General features: G+C 42.7%; 1 protein-coding gene across 1 annotated transcript in view; it reads right to left on the bottom strand.

Annotated features, from left to right (window-relative positions):
• triobpb (TRIO and F-actin binding protein b) overlaps positions 1–14,413 on the bottom strand; it is a 16,492-nt gene extending 2,079 nt beyond the window's left edge. Inside the window, exons 1-11 of the mRNA XM_056449129.1 lie at positions 12,699–14,413; positions 12,206–12,311; positions 11,953–12,012; positions 11,802–11,876; positions 10,138–10,251; positions 5,740–5,796; positions 5,572–5,640; positions 5,051–5,140; positions 4,843–4,952; positions 2,911–3,325; positions 263–500 (exon numbers count right to left, since the gene is read on the bottom strand). Coding sequence (XP_056305104.1) covers positions 263–500; positions 2,911–3,325; positions 4,843–4,952; positions 5,051–5,140; positions 5,572–5,640; positions 5,740–5,796; positions 10,138–10,251; positions 11,802–11,876; positions 11,953–12,012; positions 12,206–12,311; positions 12,699–14,077 — 2,713 coding nt within the window. The 5' untranslated portion in view covers positions 14,078–14,413. The remainder of the gene's footprint in view (positions 1–262; positions 501–2,910; positions 3,326–4,842; positions 4,953–5,050; positions 5,141–5,571; positions 5,641–5,739; positions 5,797–10,137; positions 10,252–11,801; positions 11,877–11,952; positions 12,013–12,205; positions 12,312–12,698) is intronic.
• Between the last annotated feature and the right edge of the window lie 8,212 nt (positions 14,414–22,625).

Genomic DNA, 22,625 nt, shown 5'->3' with positions numbered 1-22,625 from the left:
TGTGTGTTTCTGTGTGGAGTTTGCATGTACTCCCCGTGTTGGCGTGGGTTTCCTCTGGGTGCTCCGGTCACAGTCCAAACACATGCGCTATAGGGGAATTGATCAACTAAATTGGCCGTAGCGTATGAGTGTGTGAGAATGTGTGTGTATGGGTGTTTCCCAGTGATGGGTCGCAGCTGGAAGAGCATCCGCTGGGTAAAATATATGCTGGAATTCAATAAAGGAATGAATGAATGTAATGAGTGTGTGTGTGTGTGTGTACCGGTGGCGGTGGCGCGGGCCTCCTCCTGCAGCAGTGCGTCTCTCTGCGCCTCCAGAGCGCTGATCTGCTGTGTGTGTCGCTGCTCCTGCTCCTCCATAACGGCTCTGTGTCTGCGCTCCATCTGCAGGAGAACGTCGCTGCAGCGAGACTCCGCCCCACAGCACTGATGACCCACCCCCGACCCCTCCCACCCCTGCCCCGCCCCCAGCTCCGCCAGCTGCTGCCTCAGAGACGCCACCTGCAGGACAGACAGAGACACACAGGTAAAGTCCTCCACAGGAAACACAGCTGTACTGCACAGGTGTCATCACGCTCATGCACACACACACACACACACACACACACACACAGAGCAGAACAAAGGACCGAATCAGAGCTCATACAGTCGTTTGTTCAGGACATCATGTTAACCCTTATAACCATTTTTGATTTAAGCAAATTCAGCTGGACAAATATATCCTCATAACGGAGTAAATGACCCCTTCAGACTTAACAACTCGCAATTCAGACTTAACAACTCGCAATTCAGACTTAACAACTCGCAATTCTGACTTAACAACTCGCAATTCTGACTTAACAACTCGCAATTCTGACATAACAACTCGCAATTCTGACTTGAATAACTCGCAATTCAGACTTAATAACTCGCAATTCAGACTTAACAACTCGCAATTCAGACTTAACAACTCGCAATTCAGACTTAACAACTCGCAATTCTGACTTAACAACTCGCAATTCTGACTTAATAACTCGCAATTCTGACTTAACAACTCGCAATTCAGACTTAACAACTCGCAATTCAGACTTAACAACTCGCAATTCTGACTTAACAACTCGCAATTCTGACTCAACAACTCGCAATTCTGACTTAACAACTCGCAATTCTGACTCAACAACTCGCAATTCTGACTTAACAACTCGCAATTCTGACTTAACTCTGAATTCAGACTTAATAACTCGCAATTCTGACTTAACAACTCGTAATTCTGACTCAACAACTCCCAATTCTGACTTAATAACTCGCAATTCTGACTTAATAACTCACAATTCAGACTTAACAACTCGCAATTCTGACTTAACAACTCGCAATTCTGACTTAACAACTCGCAATTCTGACTCAATAACTCGCAATTCTGACTCAACAACTCGCAATTCTGACTCAATAACTCGCAATTCTGACTTAATAACTCACAATTCAGACTTAACAACTCGCAATTCAGACTTAATAACTCGCAATTCTGACTTAATAACTCGCAATTCAGACTTAACAACTCGCAATTCTGACTTAACAACTCGCAATTCTGACTTAATAACTCGCAATTCTGACTTAATAACTCGCAATTCAGACTTAACAACTCGCAATTCTGACTTAACAACTCGCAATTCTGACTTTATAACTCGCAATTCTGACTTTATAACTCGCAATTCTGACTTAATAACTCGCAATTCTGACTTTATAACTCGCAATTCTGACTTAATAACTCGCAATTTAGACTTAACTCGCAATTCTGACTTAATAACTCTTAATTCTGACTTAACAACTCGCAATTCTGACTTTATAACTCGCAATTCTGACTTAATAACTCGCAATTTAGACTTAACTCGCAATTCTGACTTAACAACTCTTAATTCTGACTTAACAACTCGCAATTCTGACTCAATAACTCGCAATTCTGACTCAACAACTCGCAATTCTGACTCAATAACTCGCAATTCTGACTTAATAACTCACAATTCAGACTTAACAACTCGCAATTCAGACTTAATAACTCGCAATTCTGACTTAATAACTCGCAATTCAGACTTAACAACTCGCAATTCTGACTTAACAACTCGCAATTCTGACTTAATAACTCGCAATTCTGACTTAATAACTCGCAATTCAGACTTAACAACTCGCAATTCTGACTTAACAACTCGCAATTCTGACTTTATAACTCGCAATTCTGACTTTATAACTCGCAATTCTGACTTAATAACTCGCAATTCTGACTTTATAACTCGCAATTCTGACTTAATAACTCGCAATTTAGACTTAACTCGCAATTCTGACTTAATAACTCTTAATTCTGACTTAACAACTCGCAATTCTGACTTTATAACTCGCAATTCTGACTTAATAACTCGCAATTTAGACTTAACTCGCAATTCTGACTTAACAACTCTTAATTCTGACTTAACAACTCGCAATTCTGACTTAATAACTTGGAATTGCGACTTTATAACTCAGAATTTACTTGACTTTTTATTTTTTATATTGTATTTATTTTATTCAGTGGCGGGAAGGGGCTTCCATACCTATAGTAGGCTACCTAATATGGTAAATATATATATATATATTTTTTTTTTTTTTTAATCATAAAATGTCCGTGAATTTCTGGGAATTACCACCACAAAATCAGTCATTTTAAACGAAATAAATAAATAAATAATAAAAATGCCAAAATAATTGATGAAAAACTAGGGGGTCTGATATATTACTGTAGAGGAGAGATGTGTGAGACTGGTGTATGCCGAGCGCTGTATTGGGTCACTAATGCTGAATTAGGATGATACTCGGCTGGTCATAAGGGTGTGATGCGTCTCTGTGATCTATTCAGTTCTCATAAAGTCATTCATGAGAGCAGATAGAGTTATTCACGCACTACCTCCCTCTCCAGCGCCTGATTGGACGACCGCGAGCCCATCGCTGGGAGTGACCTCGTCTCTTTGAGCGGCAGACGCTCAAACTCCGCCCACTTCCGCTCAATCTCCTCCTCGATTCGCTTCTGCTCCGACAGCTGGCCCGCCCCCTTTCTCGACAGCACCGCCTCCCACTGGTTGTGGGTGTCATCAGAGGGCCTTGTCTCCTGCCATTGGCTGTGCTCTCTCACCTGCCCCTCCCCCGACTCCCTCTGATTGGTAGACATGGGAGTGGGGGGTGTGGCTATGGGAGACAGCTCTACATAGTCAAATTTATTGTGGGCGGGGTTTATGGTGGTGGAGGAGGCCTCCGATTGGCTGCGCAGGCGTAGGGATGATGGATGACGAGTGTTTTCTTTATCGCTGCTGCAGTTGGCCAGTCTGCGTGAGGAAACACACACACACGCACACGCACACACACACACGCATTATTACTCATTAAATCAGGTGTAATCCATCTTAATCTGCATATCAAAGTCCACATGGTCCATGCTGAGCTCAAACTCACACACTTCTTTTGCTGGATTAACTTGTGTGTGTGTGTGTGTGTGTGTGTGTGTGTGTGTGTGTGTGTGTGTGGTCCTGACTTTGAGACTGTGTACTATAGTACTGATTGTGTGTGTGTGTATTAATGTGTATGTATTTGTGTGTGTGTATAGTGTGTTACTGACTGTGTGGGTTAGTATGTATTACTAACTGTGTGCATAGGTGTGTGTGTATGTGTGTGTTAGTTACTGACTGTGTATATGGGTGTGTATAATGTGAGTGTATGATTGTGTTAGTTTGTGCGTGTGTGTTACTGACTGTGTATATGGGTGTGTTACTGTGTGTATAGTGTGTGTGCGCACGTATGTGTTTTATTATGAGTACTCTATGTGTGTGTGTGTGTTACTGACTGTGTGTGTGTGTGTGTGTGTGTGTATGCATATGTTAGTGTGTGTATAGTTTGTGCATGTGTGTAAACGTGTAAGTTTGTGTATAGTGTGAGTGTTAAGTGTGTGTTACTTACTGTGCGTGTATGCATGTGTGTATAGTATGGGCATGTGTGTTACTGTGTGTGTATACGTGTGTTATTGTGTGTATAGTGTGTCTGTGCTACTGGTTGGTGTTTGTATTCATAAGTTAGTGTGAGTTACAGACTGTATATGGGTGTGTGTGTGTGTGTATTATAGACTGTATATGGGTGTGTGTGTGTGTGTATTATAGACTGTATATGGGTGTGTGTGTGTGTGTATTATAGACTGTATATGGGTGTGTGTGTGTGTGTATTATAGACTGTATATGGGTGTGTGTGTGTGTGTGTTACAGACTGTATATGGGTGTGTGTGTATTATAGACTGTATATGGGTGTGTGTGTGTGTGTGTGTTACAGACTGTATATGGGTGTGTGTGTGTGTGTATTATAGACTGTATATGGGTGTGTGTGTGTGTGTGTGTATTATAGACTGTATATGGGTGTGTGTGTGTGTGTGTTACAGACTGTATATGGGTGTGTGTGTGTGTGTATTATAGACTGTATATGGGTGTGTGTGTGTGTGTATTATAGACTGTATATGGGTGTGTGTGTGTGTGTATTATAGACTGTATATGGGTGTGTGTGTGTGTGTGTGTATTATAGACTGTATATGGGTGTGTGTGTGTGTGTGTTACAGACTGTATATGGGTGTGTGTGTATTATAGACTGTATATGGGTGTGTGTGTGTGTGTGTGTTACAGACTGTATATGGGTGTGTGTGTGTGTGTATTATAGACTGTATATGGGTGTGTGTGTGTGTGTGTTACAGACTGTATATGGGTGTGTGTGTGTTACAGACTGTATATGGGTGTGTGTGTGTGTGTATTATAGACTGTATATGGGTGTGTGCGTGTGTGTGTGTGTGTGTGTGTGTGTTACTGACTGTGTGAGGTCTGGAGAGCTGCCGGGTCGAACGTTCTTCCTCAGGATCTCGATCCAGTTTCTGCGTATGCCGGCGGTCATGGCGGAGAGAGTGAAGACGGCGTCTCTGGTCTGCAGGACACACACACACACACACACACACACACACAGATGCAGAATCAGTAGATGAGGAATGCAGCGAGTCCAGGCGTGATCAGAGCTGTGCTGACCTGAATCTGGAAGCCGTAGTTCTTCTCCACGTCAAACTCAGACACCTTCACACACGCCTTCAGGTCGATCTCTCCGTCCACCTCATCCCTCTGTGTGGACAGCACACACACACATGACTAACAGCTCGCTCTTCAACACACGTGTGTTTACATATGGACACAATAAATTGACTAAAACATTGTCAGTAAACAGATTCATAATGCTACAGATGATCATTGATCCCCCTTGCTGCTCTCTCAGGTGTGTGTTCTCCTCCATCAGCCGCAGGTCATCACTGCTCTCCTCCTGCTCCTCCTGATGTGACGTCTGACTGTTGTGTGTGCGTGTGTGTGTGTGTGTGTAATAACTCTAATCATTCAGTGGAGTGATATGAAGCTGTAATGCGCTCTAAACCTGCCGGAACTACTTTAGCTGTGCCTTTATCTGACAATAACCAAACACCTGAGAGTGCTCACCAGCCAATCAGAGTCCAGCGTTCAGCAGCGCTGTGGTGTGAGGGTGTGTTCAGTGCGATTCTCACCTCCTCTGCTGCAGAGTCTCTGTAGTACTTCAGTCCAGCATCCGTCAGCACAAACCAGTGTTTCCTCCACTGAACACACACACACACACACACACACACACACACACACACACACGGTCAGTTAAGCTCAGACCCCACAGACAGACAGGATGATGATGATACCCTCACCTCTCCGCTCTCGTCCAGTTTGGACATCCATCCCTTCTTGAAGTTCAGCAGGTCAGGCTGCAGAAACACACACACACACACACACACACACACACACACAGAGAGATAGAGCCGATCAGAGGAGTGTCATGACCAAACCACACACACATCAGCATCACCATCTGTGTGAATGTGTTTGAGTAACACACACACACACACACACACACACACACACACACACACACACACAGGAAACAACACTCGCAGTGAAACTGCTGCAGCTGTCAAATATGAGTACATATAATAAACACAGCACTGACACACACAACACAACACAACACAACACACAGACACTGGCCGGGTTCACTGTCGAAGCCAGACTCCCTGACCTCCACTGATTAAAAGCTGAGTTTCCTTCACCTATAGACACTCTCGAGGGATGTAAACATTAACACTGGGCCTAATATATTTCATGCATTACATGTTGAATTTCCAAAGCTTACGAGAAGCTCCACACATTGATAAATAATGTGATGGCAGCCGTGTTAGCACTGAGATATGATTAACCTGCCTCTTGTTACGGTTACTGATATAGTTAATGGTGATAAGCAGGAAATGTTCAGGACCAGCACCAGGTTATAATGGTCTATACTGAACAGAAACCCTCAGCTGTGGTGTTGAGCAGTGCCTCGTGTATTTACTGACTTAATTATTATTGATTTCCCACTTATTTTGACCTATATCTGTCTAAATATATCCAGAAATGAACAGTTATTCACAGCATGTATTTATGCTGTTAAAGTGCATATAGAGGGTGCTCATCTGCTGTGTGTGATGCCTCATGTTGGCATTGAGGAACCACTGATTATTGAGGTGAAAACAGACAGTGAAGAACTAAGATGTGTAATGTTGTGTATATATTTAGAGCACACAACACAAATTAGGGCTGAATGATATTGGAGATATCGAACATGGCGATATTTATTATTTAGCGATATGAATACAATTTCACCAGATGACTTAACATCTCTATTTGGAGAGAATTTATAATGTTAGATGGATTGGGATGATTCTGCAGTGGGAGTGTGTGTCCATACAATCTTCGGTCTGTGCTATTAGCGGTGCATTTCTGTATTTGTGAGTATTTTCATGCATTACAATCTATGAATTACAATTGAAATAAAGTGCTTTATCATTTCCCAAAGTCTAACAGTCTTCAAGTACAGTAACTGAATGATAAAAATACTTGAATGAAAGTAATCGTAGTTAAGCTCGTAGTTAATATCTGAATGCTTTTACAGTCATTATACAATCACAGGCATCAACAACACGTGCAAATGATCAATACAAACGCTGGTGATGTGACTATTGCGAATGATCACATCACGATATCGATGCTGAAACCATATACTGTGCATCCCTACAACAAATGACGGAAATATTGGCACAGATTTAAAGACGTCACAGCTAAATCAGTCAAAGTAGGCTGCACATTTGAGGACGTTCTTTTGAGCCAAATCTAGTAGGGGCTGTTTGAAATACTTGTTAACACACAGACAGCATGATGGTGACTGCATTCGATGTCTGGTTGACAAGCGGGAGAAGGAATAGAGTAGCAGTGAGAAACAGCCTGACAATAACAACAGGCAAAACACACGAAGCAGCAGGATAGAAACACGGTGAAGAGAAATACATTCGAATGAATGGGAAGTAAAACTTTAAATGACAAACAAAAATACCCTGATAATCCATAACTTTAACAACACAAATATAATATTCCCTTTCATTTTTAATGTGCATTTTGGATTATTGCATTAAAATGTTTGATGGAAATGCGAAAGATGCGCATAAAGTGTGAAAATCCCACAGAGCGTCTCGCTCCTCCAAAAGCCACCACACATTCACTGTCAGCTTCATCTTTTGAGGTGCAAGTAATTAGTAATATAGCTTATCCTGAAACAGCCAACACTGGTTTTATTTGTGATATTTGCCGCCAGTTGATTAAGAAGTGATGATTTTGTTCTCTTCGACTCACTGGACGGAAACGCTCCATTATTCGCAGATCTTTCTGCAATATTCGAGTATTGTGCATACGTTAAATTTGCATCTCTGGATGGAAACATAGCTATTGTCTGAAATAGAGCTGTGAAACCCTTGATATTCCATGACTTATAAATAAAATTAGCTGACTTTAATTGTCTGAAATAGACCTTTTAAAAACACAAGCTATTCCAGAAAACTCCATGACTGTGGGACCCCTAAGAGCACATCTATTTACATGAGCATCTCTACTTCAGCACACAGAAAAAAAAAATCGTGCATATGAAATTCAGATAGTCACCTGTTTTACACTATACGGATGAGCAATTACACATTAAAGCCAGATCAGATCAACGGTGCGACACAAAGAGTTGATCAGAATCGATTATAGGTAATCTGGATTATGAATTACTGCCATTATGCCAATAATGTTTACAAACATCAAGTACACTGAAAAAAATTATTCAAAGATGATTCCTTGGATTTACTAAATTTTTTTACGTTAAGTGGTTGTAAACTATTTATTTGTGTTAAATTTAAACAAACAAATTAAGGTGAACATTGCTCAATTTCATTTGTTTGTTTAAATTCAACACAAATAAATTGATTGCAACAGTTTTGCATGCAACACTTTTTTCAGTGTAGTTGTAATTAGGGTTCACTACTTTTTTAAATATTCACAAGCAGTTACTATTTTATTGGTTATATTTCACACAATGGCAGTAATTTGTGCACAGTTCATTGATTCTCCTAAATTTTCCTCTTTATTGTTGTTATATTGACATTATACTAAAATGCGGAAGTGCGCCTGTTTTTGCGATTGTTTTAGAACTTCCGATTAGGTCCCCTATGGGTGACATGACTAGGAATAATAAACGGCAGAAAACGGTCAAACTACTCGCTCTACAAACAAATGTTTGCATTAGAATACAGACCAAGTAGAATAATATAATAATAAAATATCAGTTTGCAACATCAAGCAGCGTAACGAGCAGTTTTTAACGTCTAAAAATGAATGGAAGTGAATGAGACCGGAAGTCTCCAGCCAAAAATATTCAAATGGCTGCGTCCGCTCATCGGCAAAGAATAAGGTGAATACATTCACTCAATACACTTCTATGTATGTATTCCTGCAGAGAGAACTTGTATAACACTGATATATTATTATCTGCACCTCTAGTGTTTGTTTCCATGAAATATTTGACAGTATTCCATGATGTATTTCACAGTATTTTCACAATAATTCGTTTTAATTTAGCTGTTTTTTAAATGTACTAAATATGAAGGAAATGTTTTAACATCATCAGATTGTGTTTTATTTAGCATTACTATGAGCAAACAGAAGCGGTGAGGTGTATTAGTGCGAGTACTGTGAAACATCAACAGTTCAACATTATTATAATAAAAAAGCTTGTGTTGCTGATAAAGTATGAATGAAGATAGGTTTTCTTTTATCTTTCAAAGTAGTACAAGATTATACTGAGGTGAAGTTGGTTTTATATTTAGTGGCAACTCATTGTCCCTATATCGTTTACCATGGTACTTTGAATATTCGGTCTGAAATCGCATGCAAGTCTGACTTACATTAAATTACTACAACATTAAATTATTTGACTGACGTTGACTGTACTTTGATAGTTATTGGCTGCTAATATGATTTCACCATTTAGAATTTGCGAACATTACATTCCTGAAATTATATTACTGAGGAGAAAGTCTGAATATGTGAATATAAAACCAACTTTAGCTCAATCAAGATGATCCTGCTTCAATATATGGGACATCAGATAAAAGCTGGCACAAAAGTAATCTAAATGTAATCCAAAAGTAGTCCGATTACGTTACTGGCTAACACATTATGTACTGTAATTAGTAACTTATTACACTTCAAAAGTACTCCAGCTCAATCATATGGTGTACAATCAGACTGAAACTCACTTAGCAATCGTGTTTAATGAGTATGGTTGTGTGTAGCATGAATGAAGACCAGTGTGTTTTCAGTGTCATTCTCAGAGAATCTAATCAAAGCAGAAGGTCAGACACGACACACACACACACACACACACACACACACACACGCACACGCACACGCACACACGCACACACACACACACAATTCTTGTGTGTATTTTACATAAACAAGTAAATGCCTCAGTAACGCGCGTGCGCAGTGCGGGTGTGTCGCGCGCGCACAAACACAGATATAAAGAAACACACACATAAGTTGCTCGCGTACCACACAGAGAGGAAACACACCACACGACACGCAAACACACAAAAACAGGAGTGTGAATGCGCGTCCACAGCACACGGGAGTGAGCCCGCGTCGTGTTTACACTGAGCGCGTCGCTTATTAAAGTGAATTAAAGTGAAACTGACCGTCATGATGTTCAAATCCAGCCGCAGAAACACAAACACAAGCACAGATGAAAAGCTCCGCGTCAGAAGAGCGTCAGCGCGGTCAGGTTCTCGGAAAACTCCAGAACAGCATGTTTAATAACTGGATTATTTCATCGACAGATCACAGCATAAGTTTGACGGAACTCGCGCTGCTGTTGGCGTTGCCGGGGCGGATCCTGAGCAGAGTTTAGCGGAAGCGAGCGACCAATCACAACCGCTCAGCGCAACACAGCAACCAATCAGAACAGCTCTGCGCAGGACAGTAACCAATGAGAGCCGCCCAGCGTAGTTCAGCGGCCAATCAAACACGCGCAAACGTACAACTCGCAGTCTACCTGTAAAGCTGCACTAAAATCGTGGCGAAATATTATATTCTTCTCCAACTCCAACTGATAAAATAATGTATATATTGATCAATAAACAAAAATTATCATTAGAATCAAACCTCAAAACAAACAGTGGCCCTAAAAAAGGGGCAGTTCATTAAACACGTATAATTTATTAACATAACCAACCCTGAACGACACAACATCATCATTAATGACGTCAATACCGTTTAACATATGCATTACAAAGCGAATAATTTGCACTTCATATCTGTCTAAATGTCCGTCCACATGAACATCTATATATCCTGCTCAAGAAAAGTCAGTCATGGATTCTGAAATATCAAACAAAGCATTTATTTATACCACAGTTTCTTAAATAAAGACACAATTTAGTCTATATATCTATCAAATATATAAGTCTAGGAATTGTTTTTGTCAAATTAGTTTTTATTATTCTAAAAAACACACACTTGAAATAGTTTTTTGTGATGTTGCTGTTTTCTAAATGTAATTAATATAAAGTAAATGATTTATAATCATCAGATGTGGTTTAGTGTTATACAGTCATCCTCTCAACAAAACACTAACAGTGAGGTATATTAGTGTGAGTATTGTGAAGTATTAACTGTCCATCAATAAGCTGTTGAAGCTCTTGGTTCTGCTAAATTTTTGCTATTTCTATCTGTCAAAATAGCACAAGATTATCCTGCTTCAGTATATGTGACGTCAAATAACAATTAGCACTAAAGTAATCTAAATGTAATCCAAAAGTAGTTAGATTACAGTGCCAATAATGTGTCATCTAGGAGATTATATTCATTCATTCATTCGTTTTCTTTTCAGCTTAGTCCCTTTATTCATCAGGGGTCGCCACAGCGGGATGAACCGCCAACTATTCCAGCATATATTTTACACAGCGGATGCTCTTCCAGCTGCAACCCATCACTGGGAAACACCCATACACACTCATTCACACACACTCATACACTACGGCCAGTTTAGTTGATCAATTCCCCTATAGCGCATGTGTTTGGACTGTGGAGGAAACCGGACCCACAGTAACCCACACCAACACGGGGAGAACATGCAAACTCCACACAGAAACGCCAACTGACCCAGCTGGGACTCAAACCAACGACCTTCTTGCTGTGAGGCAACAGTGCTAACCACTGAGCCACCGTGATGCCCTAGAGATTACATTAACAAATGCAAATATTCCTGTGTCATTTGTAATCAGTTACAGATTTCATAAGTAATCTGCCCAGCTCTCAGTGTGTGTGAGAGTGTGTGTGTGTGTGTGTGTGTGTGTGTGAGACATGCCTGTTCTACTGGTTCTTCATCAGTCTGCTCCACACTGCAGGAGAAATACACCGACGGCCTGTGTGTTTTCTGCAGAACACACACACACACACAGTTACGCGCTCACACTGCAGTGTTTGGCAGGAGACAGGAGGTGTTTCTGTACCTGCTTCTGTCCTGGGCTCCTGCTGGAGTGTGTGTGCTCTGCAGCCGGGCGGCTCAATCCCTGCGGAAACATGGAAGAAATAAATAACAATAAAATAAAAATAAATTATTAAATTTACAAGTCAGTTTGGTCTGTGCTATTTTCATTCTGGAGAGTTTGTTATTGTTCTGTGTTGGGTAAAAGTCCAATCAGTGGAGGAGGGGTGAGGCAAACACACTGATGAATTGTGTGTGTTCGGTGTGTGTGTGTTCACCTGTGTGTGTAGAGAGCTGGACGAGTGAGCCCTTGATAGTGTGCCACTCTCTCTATCCTCCTCCAGATCCTCCCATTCTGAGTGTGGAGCTTTGCTGTGGGAGTGACTGTAGACACACACACACACACACACACACACACACACACGTACACACAGTCAGTGATACAGCACTCAAACCACTTCCCACTTCTGATTATCCTCGAAGCGGAGGTTAATAATGTCAACATTATACTTTACACTTCCTGAAGATAAGCATGCTGCAATTGCAAACAAATATTTGTTTATTTCAGTATGTTGGTTTATTGGATGATTGCTATGGTGTTTTGGATAATTGCGTGGTTCTACTTGACTTCCACTTGCTCTAGATTACTCCCTGAATGTGTGGAAAACATCATAACCACCACCCTGTGGGTAATCTAGAGCAAGCTGAAGACATGTTTGGTCTGAAGTCAGCATAACACAGTGATTAGTACAGTGACGAAGCTTTCTCCACCTGGCAGGTTTGTAGCGGGACTGTTCTCGTTTCTCGGGCCTCATCGAGTGGCTCGGACTCTCCCTCTGGAGGACGGTTTTGACTTTGGGAAGGTCGGCCATCATGGCGTACTCCTCCCGGTTGAGACCCGACGACCCCGCAGACAGATGGCTGGACTCAGAGTCCATGGAGCTCTGAGAAGATGTATGTGTCTGCGCTGGAGGTGAGGGGCTGCGGTGTCTCCGCCCGCTGGGGGTGGAGGTGTGTGTCTGTGCTGGGGGAGAGGGGCTGCGGTGCCGCCGGCCACTGGGGGTGGAGATGTGTGTCTGCACTGGAGGTGAGGGGCTGCGGTGTCTCCGGATACCGGGGGTGGAGATGTGTGTCTGCACTGGAGGTGAGGGGCTGCGCTGTCTCCGGCAACTAGGGGTGGAGGTGTGTGTCTTCACAGGGGGAGTCCTGGAGGTGTGCTCCTGATGGCCTGGTCTGGAGCTGCTCCTGCGGCTGCTGTCCTGTGGCACCCCCCAGCCCACTGGGACAGACTGAGTGAAGGAGATCTGCTTCTTCTCCCCACTGTGGCGAGTGGGGGAGGGGTGACGAGAAGCTGACTGGCTGTGGAGTGAGTGGGCGGAGCCTTTCCAGTGGTCAGTTGATGGGATTGGATCATAGCGAGGCTGGGTACCAGCAGAGTTCCTGAAGGTGGAGCTGGGTCTGTCGCTCCTCATGGGGATGTGGTCTGCCAGGTCTCTCCTCAGGGTGGACACTGAGTGGCTCCGGCCACTCTCTGAGTTATGCAAGACAGATGGGCTCTGGGCTAATGGGGATGAACTGCGGCTCTTAACGCCACGGTTTGATGATGTTTCAGGCTTACGAAACAATGATGAGCCTCTATTTGGAGAAGATTGCCTGCTCTTTGCTTCTGTTTTCTTCATTGCGGTTTGTCCTTCATAGTTTTTCCTAGTGGGGGCAGGGCTAGTTCTCTCATCTCTCCACCTATTAGAGAAGGATCTTGGTTCTGATTGGCTTGGTGTCCCGTAGCCCTTCCTGACTGGAGATGCACTGCGTCGCCCCTCTGTACTCAGACCATCCTCTGGTCTCCCCGATGGGGACTGGCTTCTGGAACCGTATCGGCCCTTTGAGGAAAAGGAGGAGCTCTGTCTGTCATGGCTCCGCTCATATGAAGGGCTTTTTATCTCAGTTTTCCGACCATCATAACTCTGTCTGGAAGGGGACTGGCTTCTTGAATCATGTCGGCTGGTGGAGATGGAGGAGTTGAGTCTGTCATATGAAAGGTTTTTTATGTCTGGTTTTCGAGCTGTAGGAGAATCGTAACTCCGTCTGGATGGAGGCGAGCCGCTGCGGCTGCTGGGTTCGTGTTTTTGTTGAGAGCCTTTCAGATCCATGTAGGATAGAGACTTGCTGACTGTGCCCACTGTACTCGCCAATGATCTGAGATTTTTCTGTGCAGTGTAACTGCTCCGTGTTGGACTGACGGATGCCCGGTCTTGTACATATGACGCTCCGCTTGAGCGTAAGCCCACGGTGTTGATGGAGGAGCTAGACTCGGCCCGTCTGAACGGCGAGAGGCTCTGAGAGGGAGAAGAGGACTGCGGGAGACTGGAGCCTCTGTGGTAAGTGTTGAGTGACCCCGTCTGCCGTAAAGGAGAAGTGTTTCGACTTCGTCCACCTTTCCGACTGGAGGAACTGTAGGATTCTGCCTGTTTGAAAGGTGTGGGGCTCAGGGCCCGGGGTCCAGCGAGGGCCTCAATCTCTGCGCTGAGATCCAGCGGCTCTGGGGGAAACTGATCAAGACTTTCTGCATACTGCTCCATATTCTGAAACTCTGAGGTTCTCCTTTCAGAGGGGACGCCGAGGTCCGGGTTTCTAAAGGGAATGGCGGCTTTGGGCTCCGGGCTCTTGTTGCTGGGCAGGGGATGACCTCTCTCTGCGTGCCGATATGGGCCGGCAGGACTCTGGTCACGCATAGCTCTGCCACCCGCTGCCCGTCCCAGAGAGAAATATCCACTCTCCCGCTCCCTGCGGTCCTTCACGCTACCTGCGGACACACAGACGAGATCGGGACCCATGTTAATTTGTGAGATAATACACTGTGACCCAACAGCAAGGTTGTTATAGTTTTGCAATCGCTTTTTATTTTAGTTTGTAGTTGGTTTCATTAGAGTTTGCACAGCTTACATGTACTCTTGTGCAAACCTCCTAGTGATAAAAAGAAAATAATAGTTTGAACAAACACTGAACCCAAAACCACACAAAAGGAATAATAGTAAAAAAGCAGGAAGAATTCAGACAAACGTCTTTATAGACGTCTGTAAACGTCTATATTTTATATCTTTACAGATGTATGTGCTGAAGCATGCCTACATTTTTTCGGCATTTAAAGAAACGGTTTTCGCTTGTAAAAGCGCCATCTACTGGTGTTTCTCTAAACAGCCACAGGTTAGATTATCCTCCACAGTACTTTATTTCTGTAACTGATGTTAGTTTCGTTTAGTTTTTGCATTTATTGTGACGTTTTAATGTTATGTCAGTTAATTAAATAGTTTTAAGACCAGTAGTTTTAGTTTTCCTTTACTAATACAATCATGTGCATCACTCAGGAAAGCCTGTGCAACCCAACACCACCTGACACCTCAAACTGCCACTCCAACTGTCCAGCTCCACACAGGAGTAACCTGATACAGGTGTTTTCCTCACCGTGAGAAATGCCGAACTGCCCAAAACCATCCCTGCGACTCTGAGTGCCCTCCGTCCAGCCGCGGGGGCTTGTGCGGTGCGGCGGCGGGTCCAGGCGGGTCATTCTGTGGCCGGATGAGGGAGGATGGAGAAGGATGGAAGACTCTGAGCTGCTGTATACAGAATCCTCACCCTGACTGGAATTAATAAGGGAAGCACAGGTGTACTATTGCAGAACTCAACACACTTACACCCTACAGAGGGAACGATGATTTCCAAAACATGTCATATTTAAAGGCTAATAAGACAAGATGTGTAACAATCACACACACACACACACACTCGTGTAAAATCACTCAGCATTCAGTTCATACAGCAGTATAACAGGTGTTGTAGACTCACCTGTCCGAGCTTTGGTCGTCGTCTCCGTCACACAGGTAAAGGTCACAGTCGGGACTTAAGATGCAAAATGAGCTGTCCTCCAAGCCCCGCCCCCCTCTGCTGACATCACAGTAGCTGCTCACCACTGACAGCACATCTGAGTCCTCCTGATTGGTTGGATGGAGCAGGACCAATCAGAGAGCAGAACAGTACAGTTGAAGCAGTCTCAGCAGCAGCAGAGCAGAATGATGCTGCGCTTTTACAGAGTGATTGACTAGTGCTAAAGACAGGTCTCTACATACGGGAGGATGTTTACAATGATGAACATGTATTAAACAGTTCTTTGTGATTGTTCAATTACTGGAGATAAGGCAGGTATAACGTCAGTTCTGGAGCAGTGTCAGGCTGACTCACACACTGTACCGGTGTAGGGTTTCACCGCTGTAACTCAGTCAGCTTCTGCTTTCTGCTCATCATTATTTTAGATTAGCAGCTGTCAGCATTCATCAAACTCAACCCTTTAGAAGACCCCAGAAACTACTCAAGACAACATAGCAACCACCCAGCAAAACCTAGCAAAGACTCAAGACACCATAATAACTACCCAGCAGAACATAGCAACTAGCCAAAACACTATAGCAACCATTTAGAAGACACCAGAAACTACTCAAGAGATCATAGCAACCACCCAATAGAACCTAGCAACTACCCAAAACACCATAGCAACCGTTTAGAAGACACCAGAAACTACTAGAGACAACATAGAAACCACCCAGCAAAACCTAGCAAAGACTCAAGACACCATAATAACTACCCAGCAGAACCTAGCAACTAGCCAAAACACTATAGCAACCATTTAGAAGATCCCAGAAACTACTCAAGAGATCATAGCAACCACCCAATAGAACCTAGCAACTACCCAAAACACCATAGCAACCGTTTAGAAGACACCAGAAACAACTCAAGAGATCCTAGCAACCACCCAATAGAACCTAGCAACTACTCAAGACACCATATTAACTACCCAGTAGAACCTAGCAACTACCCAAAACAATATAGTAACCTTTTAAAAGACCCCTAAAACTACTCAAGACACCCTAGCAACCACCCAGTAGAACTTGGTAACAACCCAAAACACCATAGAAACCATTTAAAATACTCTTAAAACTACATAAGACACCCTGGCAACTACCCAAAACACCATAGCAACCATTTAGAAGACCATAGAAACTACTTAAAACACCCTAACCACCCAGCAAAATCTAGTAACTACCCAAGACAGCATAGAAACTACCCAGTAGAACCTAGCAACCACTCACAATAATACAGCAACCATTTAAAAGATCCCGGAAACTACTCAAGACACCACAGCAACCACCCAGTAGAACCTAGCAACTACCCAAAACAATATAGCAACTATTTAAAGGACCCCTAAAACTACTCAAGACACCCTAGCAACAACCCAGTAGAACCTAGCAACTACCCAAAACACCATAGCAACCACTTAGCAATTACTAGTACCCCCTAGCAACAGAGCGCGTGGTGTAGACCCTCCTGGTAACAGTCAGATGTAACTCGGTCTCTCTGCTAGTGCATTGGGTTTCTCTGATGTCACAGAGAGAGGGTAATGATCTGCCTTCATTCATTAATGATGAGAACACACACACACACACACACGCACGCACGCACGCACACACGCACACACACACACACACACACACACACACACACACACTCTGTTGTGCAGTAAATGACATCAGTAGTTTGAGTTAAGCAGCTCTAAGCAGTGAGTGTGTATAAGTGTGTATGACATATAGTTTATACGTGTGTGTGTGTATATGAGTGAGAGAGAGAATATATGAATGTGTATTAAGTGTCTGTGTGTGTACAAGTGTGCATATGAGTGTGTCTAATGAGTTTATATATATATATATATATAGAGAGAGAGAGAGAGAGAGAGAGAGTATGTGTGTGTGTGTGTGTAAATGAGCATATATGTGTGTATATACGTGTGTGTGTGTGTATATATAAGTGTGTTTGGCTGTATACAGGTGTGTATATGCATGTGTGTATTTATGATTATGTATAAGTGTGTGTGTAAATATAAGAGTATAAATGTGTGTGTGTGTGTAAAAAGTGACCGTATACAAGTTTGAGTGTGTAAATATGAGTGTATAAGTGTGTGTGTGTGTGTGTGTGTGCATGTGTATATAACTTTGAGTGTGCAAATATGAGTGTAGGAGTGTATAAATGTGTGTGTTTGTATAAGTTTAAGTGTGTACATATGACTGTAAGTGTGTGTGTGTTTGTGTGTGTGTATAATTTTCAGTGTATAAATATTAGTGAATAAGTGTGTGTGTGTGTGTGTGTGTATACGTTTGAGTGTGTAAATATGAGTGTACAAGTGTGTGTGTGTATAAGTTTCAGTGTATAAATATGAGTGTATAAGTGTGTGTGTGTGTGTTTGAGTGAGTGTGTATATGTATAAATATGAGTGTATGTGTGTGTGTGTGTGTGTCTGACCTTGTTGCTGCTGCAGTCCTTGTGTCCTCCTCCTCCAGGAGCTGCAGTGGTGTTCTGCTCAGGTGTGTGTTCGCTGCAGGTGTTGTGCAGGTGTTTCTGCCGTAAGCAGTCGTGGCAGCGGGAGGAGTCGAAGATGTTGGGCTGAAACTTCGGGCAGACCAGGTCATCTCCAGACACAGGCATCATGGTCAGAACACACACACACACACACAGACAAACACACACTGCAGCTGAAACTCACACAGACGAACACTGCAGCGTAAACACACACACAGACAAAACACAAACGTAGACAAACACACACAGACCAAACACACACTGCAGCTAAACACACGAGCGGTGCACGCGGTGAGAGTGGGAGAGAGTGTGTGCAAGTGTGTGTCACCTGAGCAGCAGATGAGAGTGGACTGAGTTTTACATCAACACACACTCATCCCATTGGCTCACTCAACAATAGCAGACAGTGTGTGTGTGTGTGTGTGTGTGTGTGTGTGTATGTCCATCTGCTGTGTGTATTGAATATCAGACATGCTGCATCTGCTGGCCAACATCACCACACTCATGGAGAACACACACACACTCCTGAACAACACACACCCCTGAAGATCCCTCACACACACACACACACACACACACACACACACACACACACTCCTGAACAACACATATTCTGAACACACATACACACTTCTGAAACACACACATAGTGCTGAAAAATAACACACACACTTCTGAAATACGCACACACTCTTGAAGAACACGCACACTTCTGAAACACACACACACACACACACTCCTGAAGAACATGCACACGCACACATGCACACACTGCTGAAAAACATGTACAGACGTCTGAAACACACACACACACACACACGCACACACGCACACTTCTGAAACACATAGGGCTGGATGTTAGAGTATTATTGGATGGTTGCTAGGGTGTTTGAGGTGGTTGCTATGATCTTCAGGCTGGATGTTAGGGTATAATTGGATGGTTGCTAGGGTGTTTGAGGTGGTTGCTATGATCTTCAGGCTGGATGTTAGGGTATAATTGGATGGTTGCTAGGGTGTTTGAGGTGGTTGCCATGATCTGCAGGCTGGATAATAGGGTATAATTGGATGGTTGGTAGGGTGTTTGAGGTGGTTGCTATGATCTGCAGGCTGGATGTTAGGGTATAATTGGATGGTTGCTAGGGTGTTTGAGGTGGTTGCTATGATCTGCAGGCTGGATGTTAGGGTATAATTGAATGGTTGCTAGGGTGTTTGAGGTGGTTGCTATGATCTGGAGGCTGGATGTTAGGGTATTATTGGGTGGTTGGTAGGGTGTTTGAGGTGGTTGCTATGATCTGCAGGCTGGATGACAGGGCATTATTGGATGGTTGCTAGGGTGTTTGAGGTGTTTGCTATGATCTGCAGGCTGGATGTTAGGGTATTATTGGATGTTGCTAGGGTGAAACACCTCCAGCACACTGACGCCAACTTTGAATGGGTGACATCAAGTGTTGCTGAACTGAATTGTGGGTCTGTCTGCGCCACTGCTCGCTGCAGAAGTTGAGAATTTCTCAACTTTTTAAGTGCCAATAGAAGCGTGAGCCAATCAGATTGCTTTATTCAAATACCCCAGCTCAGACAGTAGCTGATTGCAGACTAATTACATCAGCTGACACTGCTGTGATGGTCGCCAGCTTTGACGTTGATTCCCCGTGTGAATTAGGCATGAAAACAGCTCAGCTGCTGCATGTCTCACTCTTACCATGGATAAAAACATAAACATCTACATTTGTGTTGTGCACAGCTATTATTAATATATAATATTTAGTTATAGTGAGGTATGGGTCATATATCAGTGTTGAAGCCTGTTCACATCACAACCATAACTATATTCCTAAAGTTATTATATAAACTAAGACAATAGCAGAGTGCTGTTAAAACCATATAGTTATTACTATTATAACTATAGCACTGGAACCACTTTCAACTGCTGTAGTTCCTGTCCGCTGGTGTAGAGGCTAATATAGTTATCGTCATAGTTATCGTCCGCTGGTGTAGAGGCTAATATAGTTATCGTCATAGTTATCGTCCACTGGTGTAGAGGCTAATATAGTTATAGATATCGTCCACTGGTGTAGAGGCTAATATAGTTATAGATATCGTCCACTGGTGTAGAGGCTAATATAGTTATAGATATCGTCCACTGGTGTAGAGGCTAATATAGTTATCGTTATAGTTATCGTCCGCTGGTGTAGAGGCTAATATAGTTATAGATATCGTCCACTGGTGTAGAGGCTAATATAGTTATAGATATCGTCCGCTGGTGTAGAGGCTAATATAGTTATAGATATCGTCCGCTGGTGTAGAGGCTAATATAGTTATCGTTATAGTTATCGTCCACTGGTGTAGAGGCTAATATAGTTATAGATATCGTCCGCTGGTGTAGAGGCTAATATAGTTATCGTTATAGTTATCGTTCGCTGGTGTAGAGGCTAATATAGTTATCGTCATAGTTATCGTCCGCTGGTGTAGAGGCTAATATAGTTATAGATATCGTCCACTGGTGTAGAGGCTAATATAGTTATAGATATCGTCCGCTGGTGTAGAGGCTAATATAGTTATAGATATCGTCCGCTGGTGTAGAGGCTAATATAGTTATCGTTATAGTTATCGTCCACTGGTGTAGAGGCTAATATAGTTATAGATATCGTCCGCTGGTGTAGAGGCTAATATAGTTATCGTTATAGTTATCGTCCGCTGGTGTAGAGGCTAATATAGTTATAGATATCGTCCGCTGGTGTAGAGGCTAATATAGTTATAGATATCGTCCGCTGGTGTAGAGGCTAATATAGTTATAGATATCGTCCGCTGGTGTAGAGGCTAATATAGTTATAGATATCGTCCGCTGGTGTAGAGGCTAATATAGTTATCGTTATAGTTATCGTCCGCTGGTGTAGAGGCTAATATAGTTATAGATATCGTCCGCTGGTGTAGAGGCTAATATAGTTATAGATATCGTCCGCTGGTGTAGAGGCTAATATAGTTATAGATATCGTCCGCTGGTGTAGAGGCTAATATAGTTATAGATATCGTCCGCTGGTGTAGAGGCTAATATAGTTATAGATATCGTCCGCTGGTGTAGAGGCTAATATAGTTATAGATATCGTCCACTGGTGTAGAGGCTAATATAGTTATAGATATCGTCCGCTGGTGTAGAGGCTAATATAGTTATAGATATCGTCCGCTGGTGTAGAGGCTAATATAGTTATAGATATCGTCCGCTGGTGTAGAGGCTAATATAGTTACCGTTATAATTATCCACTGGTGTAGAGGCTAATATAGTTATCGCTATAGTTATCGTCCGCTGGTGTAGAGGCTAATATAGTTATCGTTATAGTTATCGTACACTGGTGTAGAGGCTAATATAGTTATCGTTATAGTTATCGTCCGCTGGTGTAGAGGCTAATATAGTTATCGTTATAGTTATCGTCCGCTGGTGTAGAGGCTAATATAGTTATAGATATCGTCCGCTGGTGTAGAGGCTAATATAGTTATCGTTATAGTTATCGTCCACTGGTGTAGAGGCTAATATAGTTATAGATATCGTCCGCTGGTGTAGAGGCTAATATAGTTATAGATATCGTCCGCTGGTGTAGAGGCTAATATAGTTACCATTATAATTATCCACTGGTGTAGAGGCTAATATAGTTATCGCTATAGTTATCGTCCGCTGGTGTAGAGGCTAATATAGTTATCGTTATAGTTATCGTACACTGGTGTAGAGGCTAATATAGTTATCGTTATAGTTATCGTCCGCTGGTGTAGAGGCTAATATAGTTATCGTTATAGTTATCGTACACTGGTGTAGAGGCTAATATAGTTATCGTTATAGTTATCGTCCGCTGGTGTAGAGGCTAATATAGTTATCGTTATAGTTATCGTCCGCTGGTGTAGAGGCTAATATAGTTATCGTTATAGTTATCGTCCACTGGTGTAGAGGCTAATATAGTTATAGATATCGTCCGCTGGTGTAGAGGCTAATATAGTTATCGTTATAGTTATCGTACATTGGTATAGAGGCTAATATAGTTATAGATATCGTCCGCTGGTGTAGAGGCTAATATAGTTATAGATATCGTCCGCTGGTGTAGAGGCTAATATAGTTATCGCTATAGTTATCGTCCGCTGGTGTAGAGGCTAATATAGTTATCGTTATAGTTATCGTCCACTGGTGTAGATGCTAATATAGTTATAGTTATCGTCCGCTGGTGTAGAGGCTAATATAGTTATAGATATCATCCGCTGGTGTAGAGGCTAATATAGTTACCGTTATAATTATCCACTGGTGTAGAGGCTAAT

This window comes from Danio aesculapii, chromosome 3 (genome assembly GCF_903798145.1).
Source record: "Danio aesculapii chromosome 3, fDanAes4.1, whole genome shotgun sequence".
In the NCBI taxonomy this organism is placed as follows: domain Eukaryota; kingdom Metazoa; phylum Chordata; class Actinopteri; order Cypriniformes; family Danionidae; genus Danio; species Danio aesculapii.
Note: the sequence above shows the minus strand (reverse complement) of the source record. Positions and strands in the feature narration are given on the sequence as shown.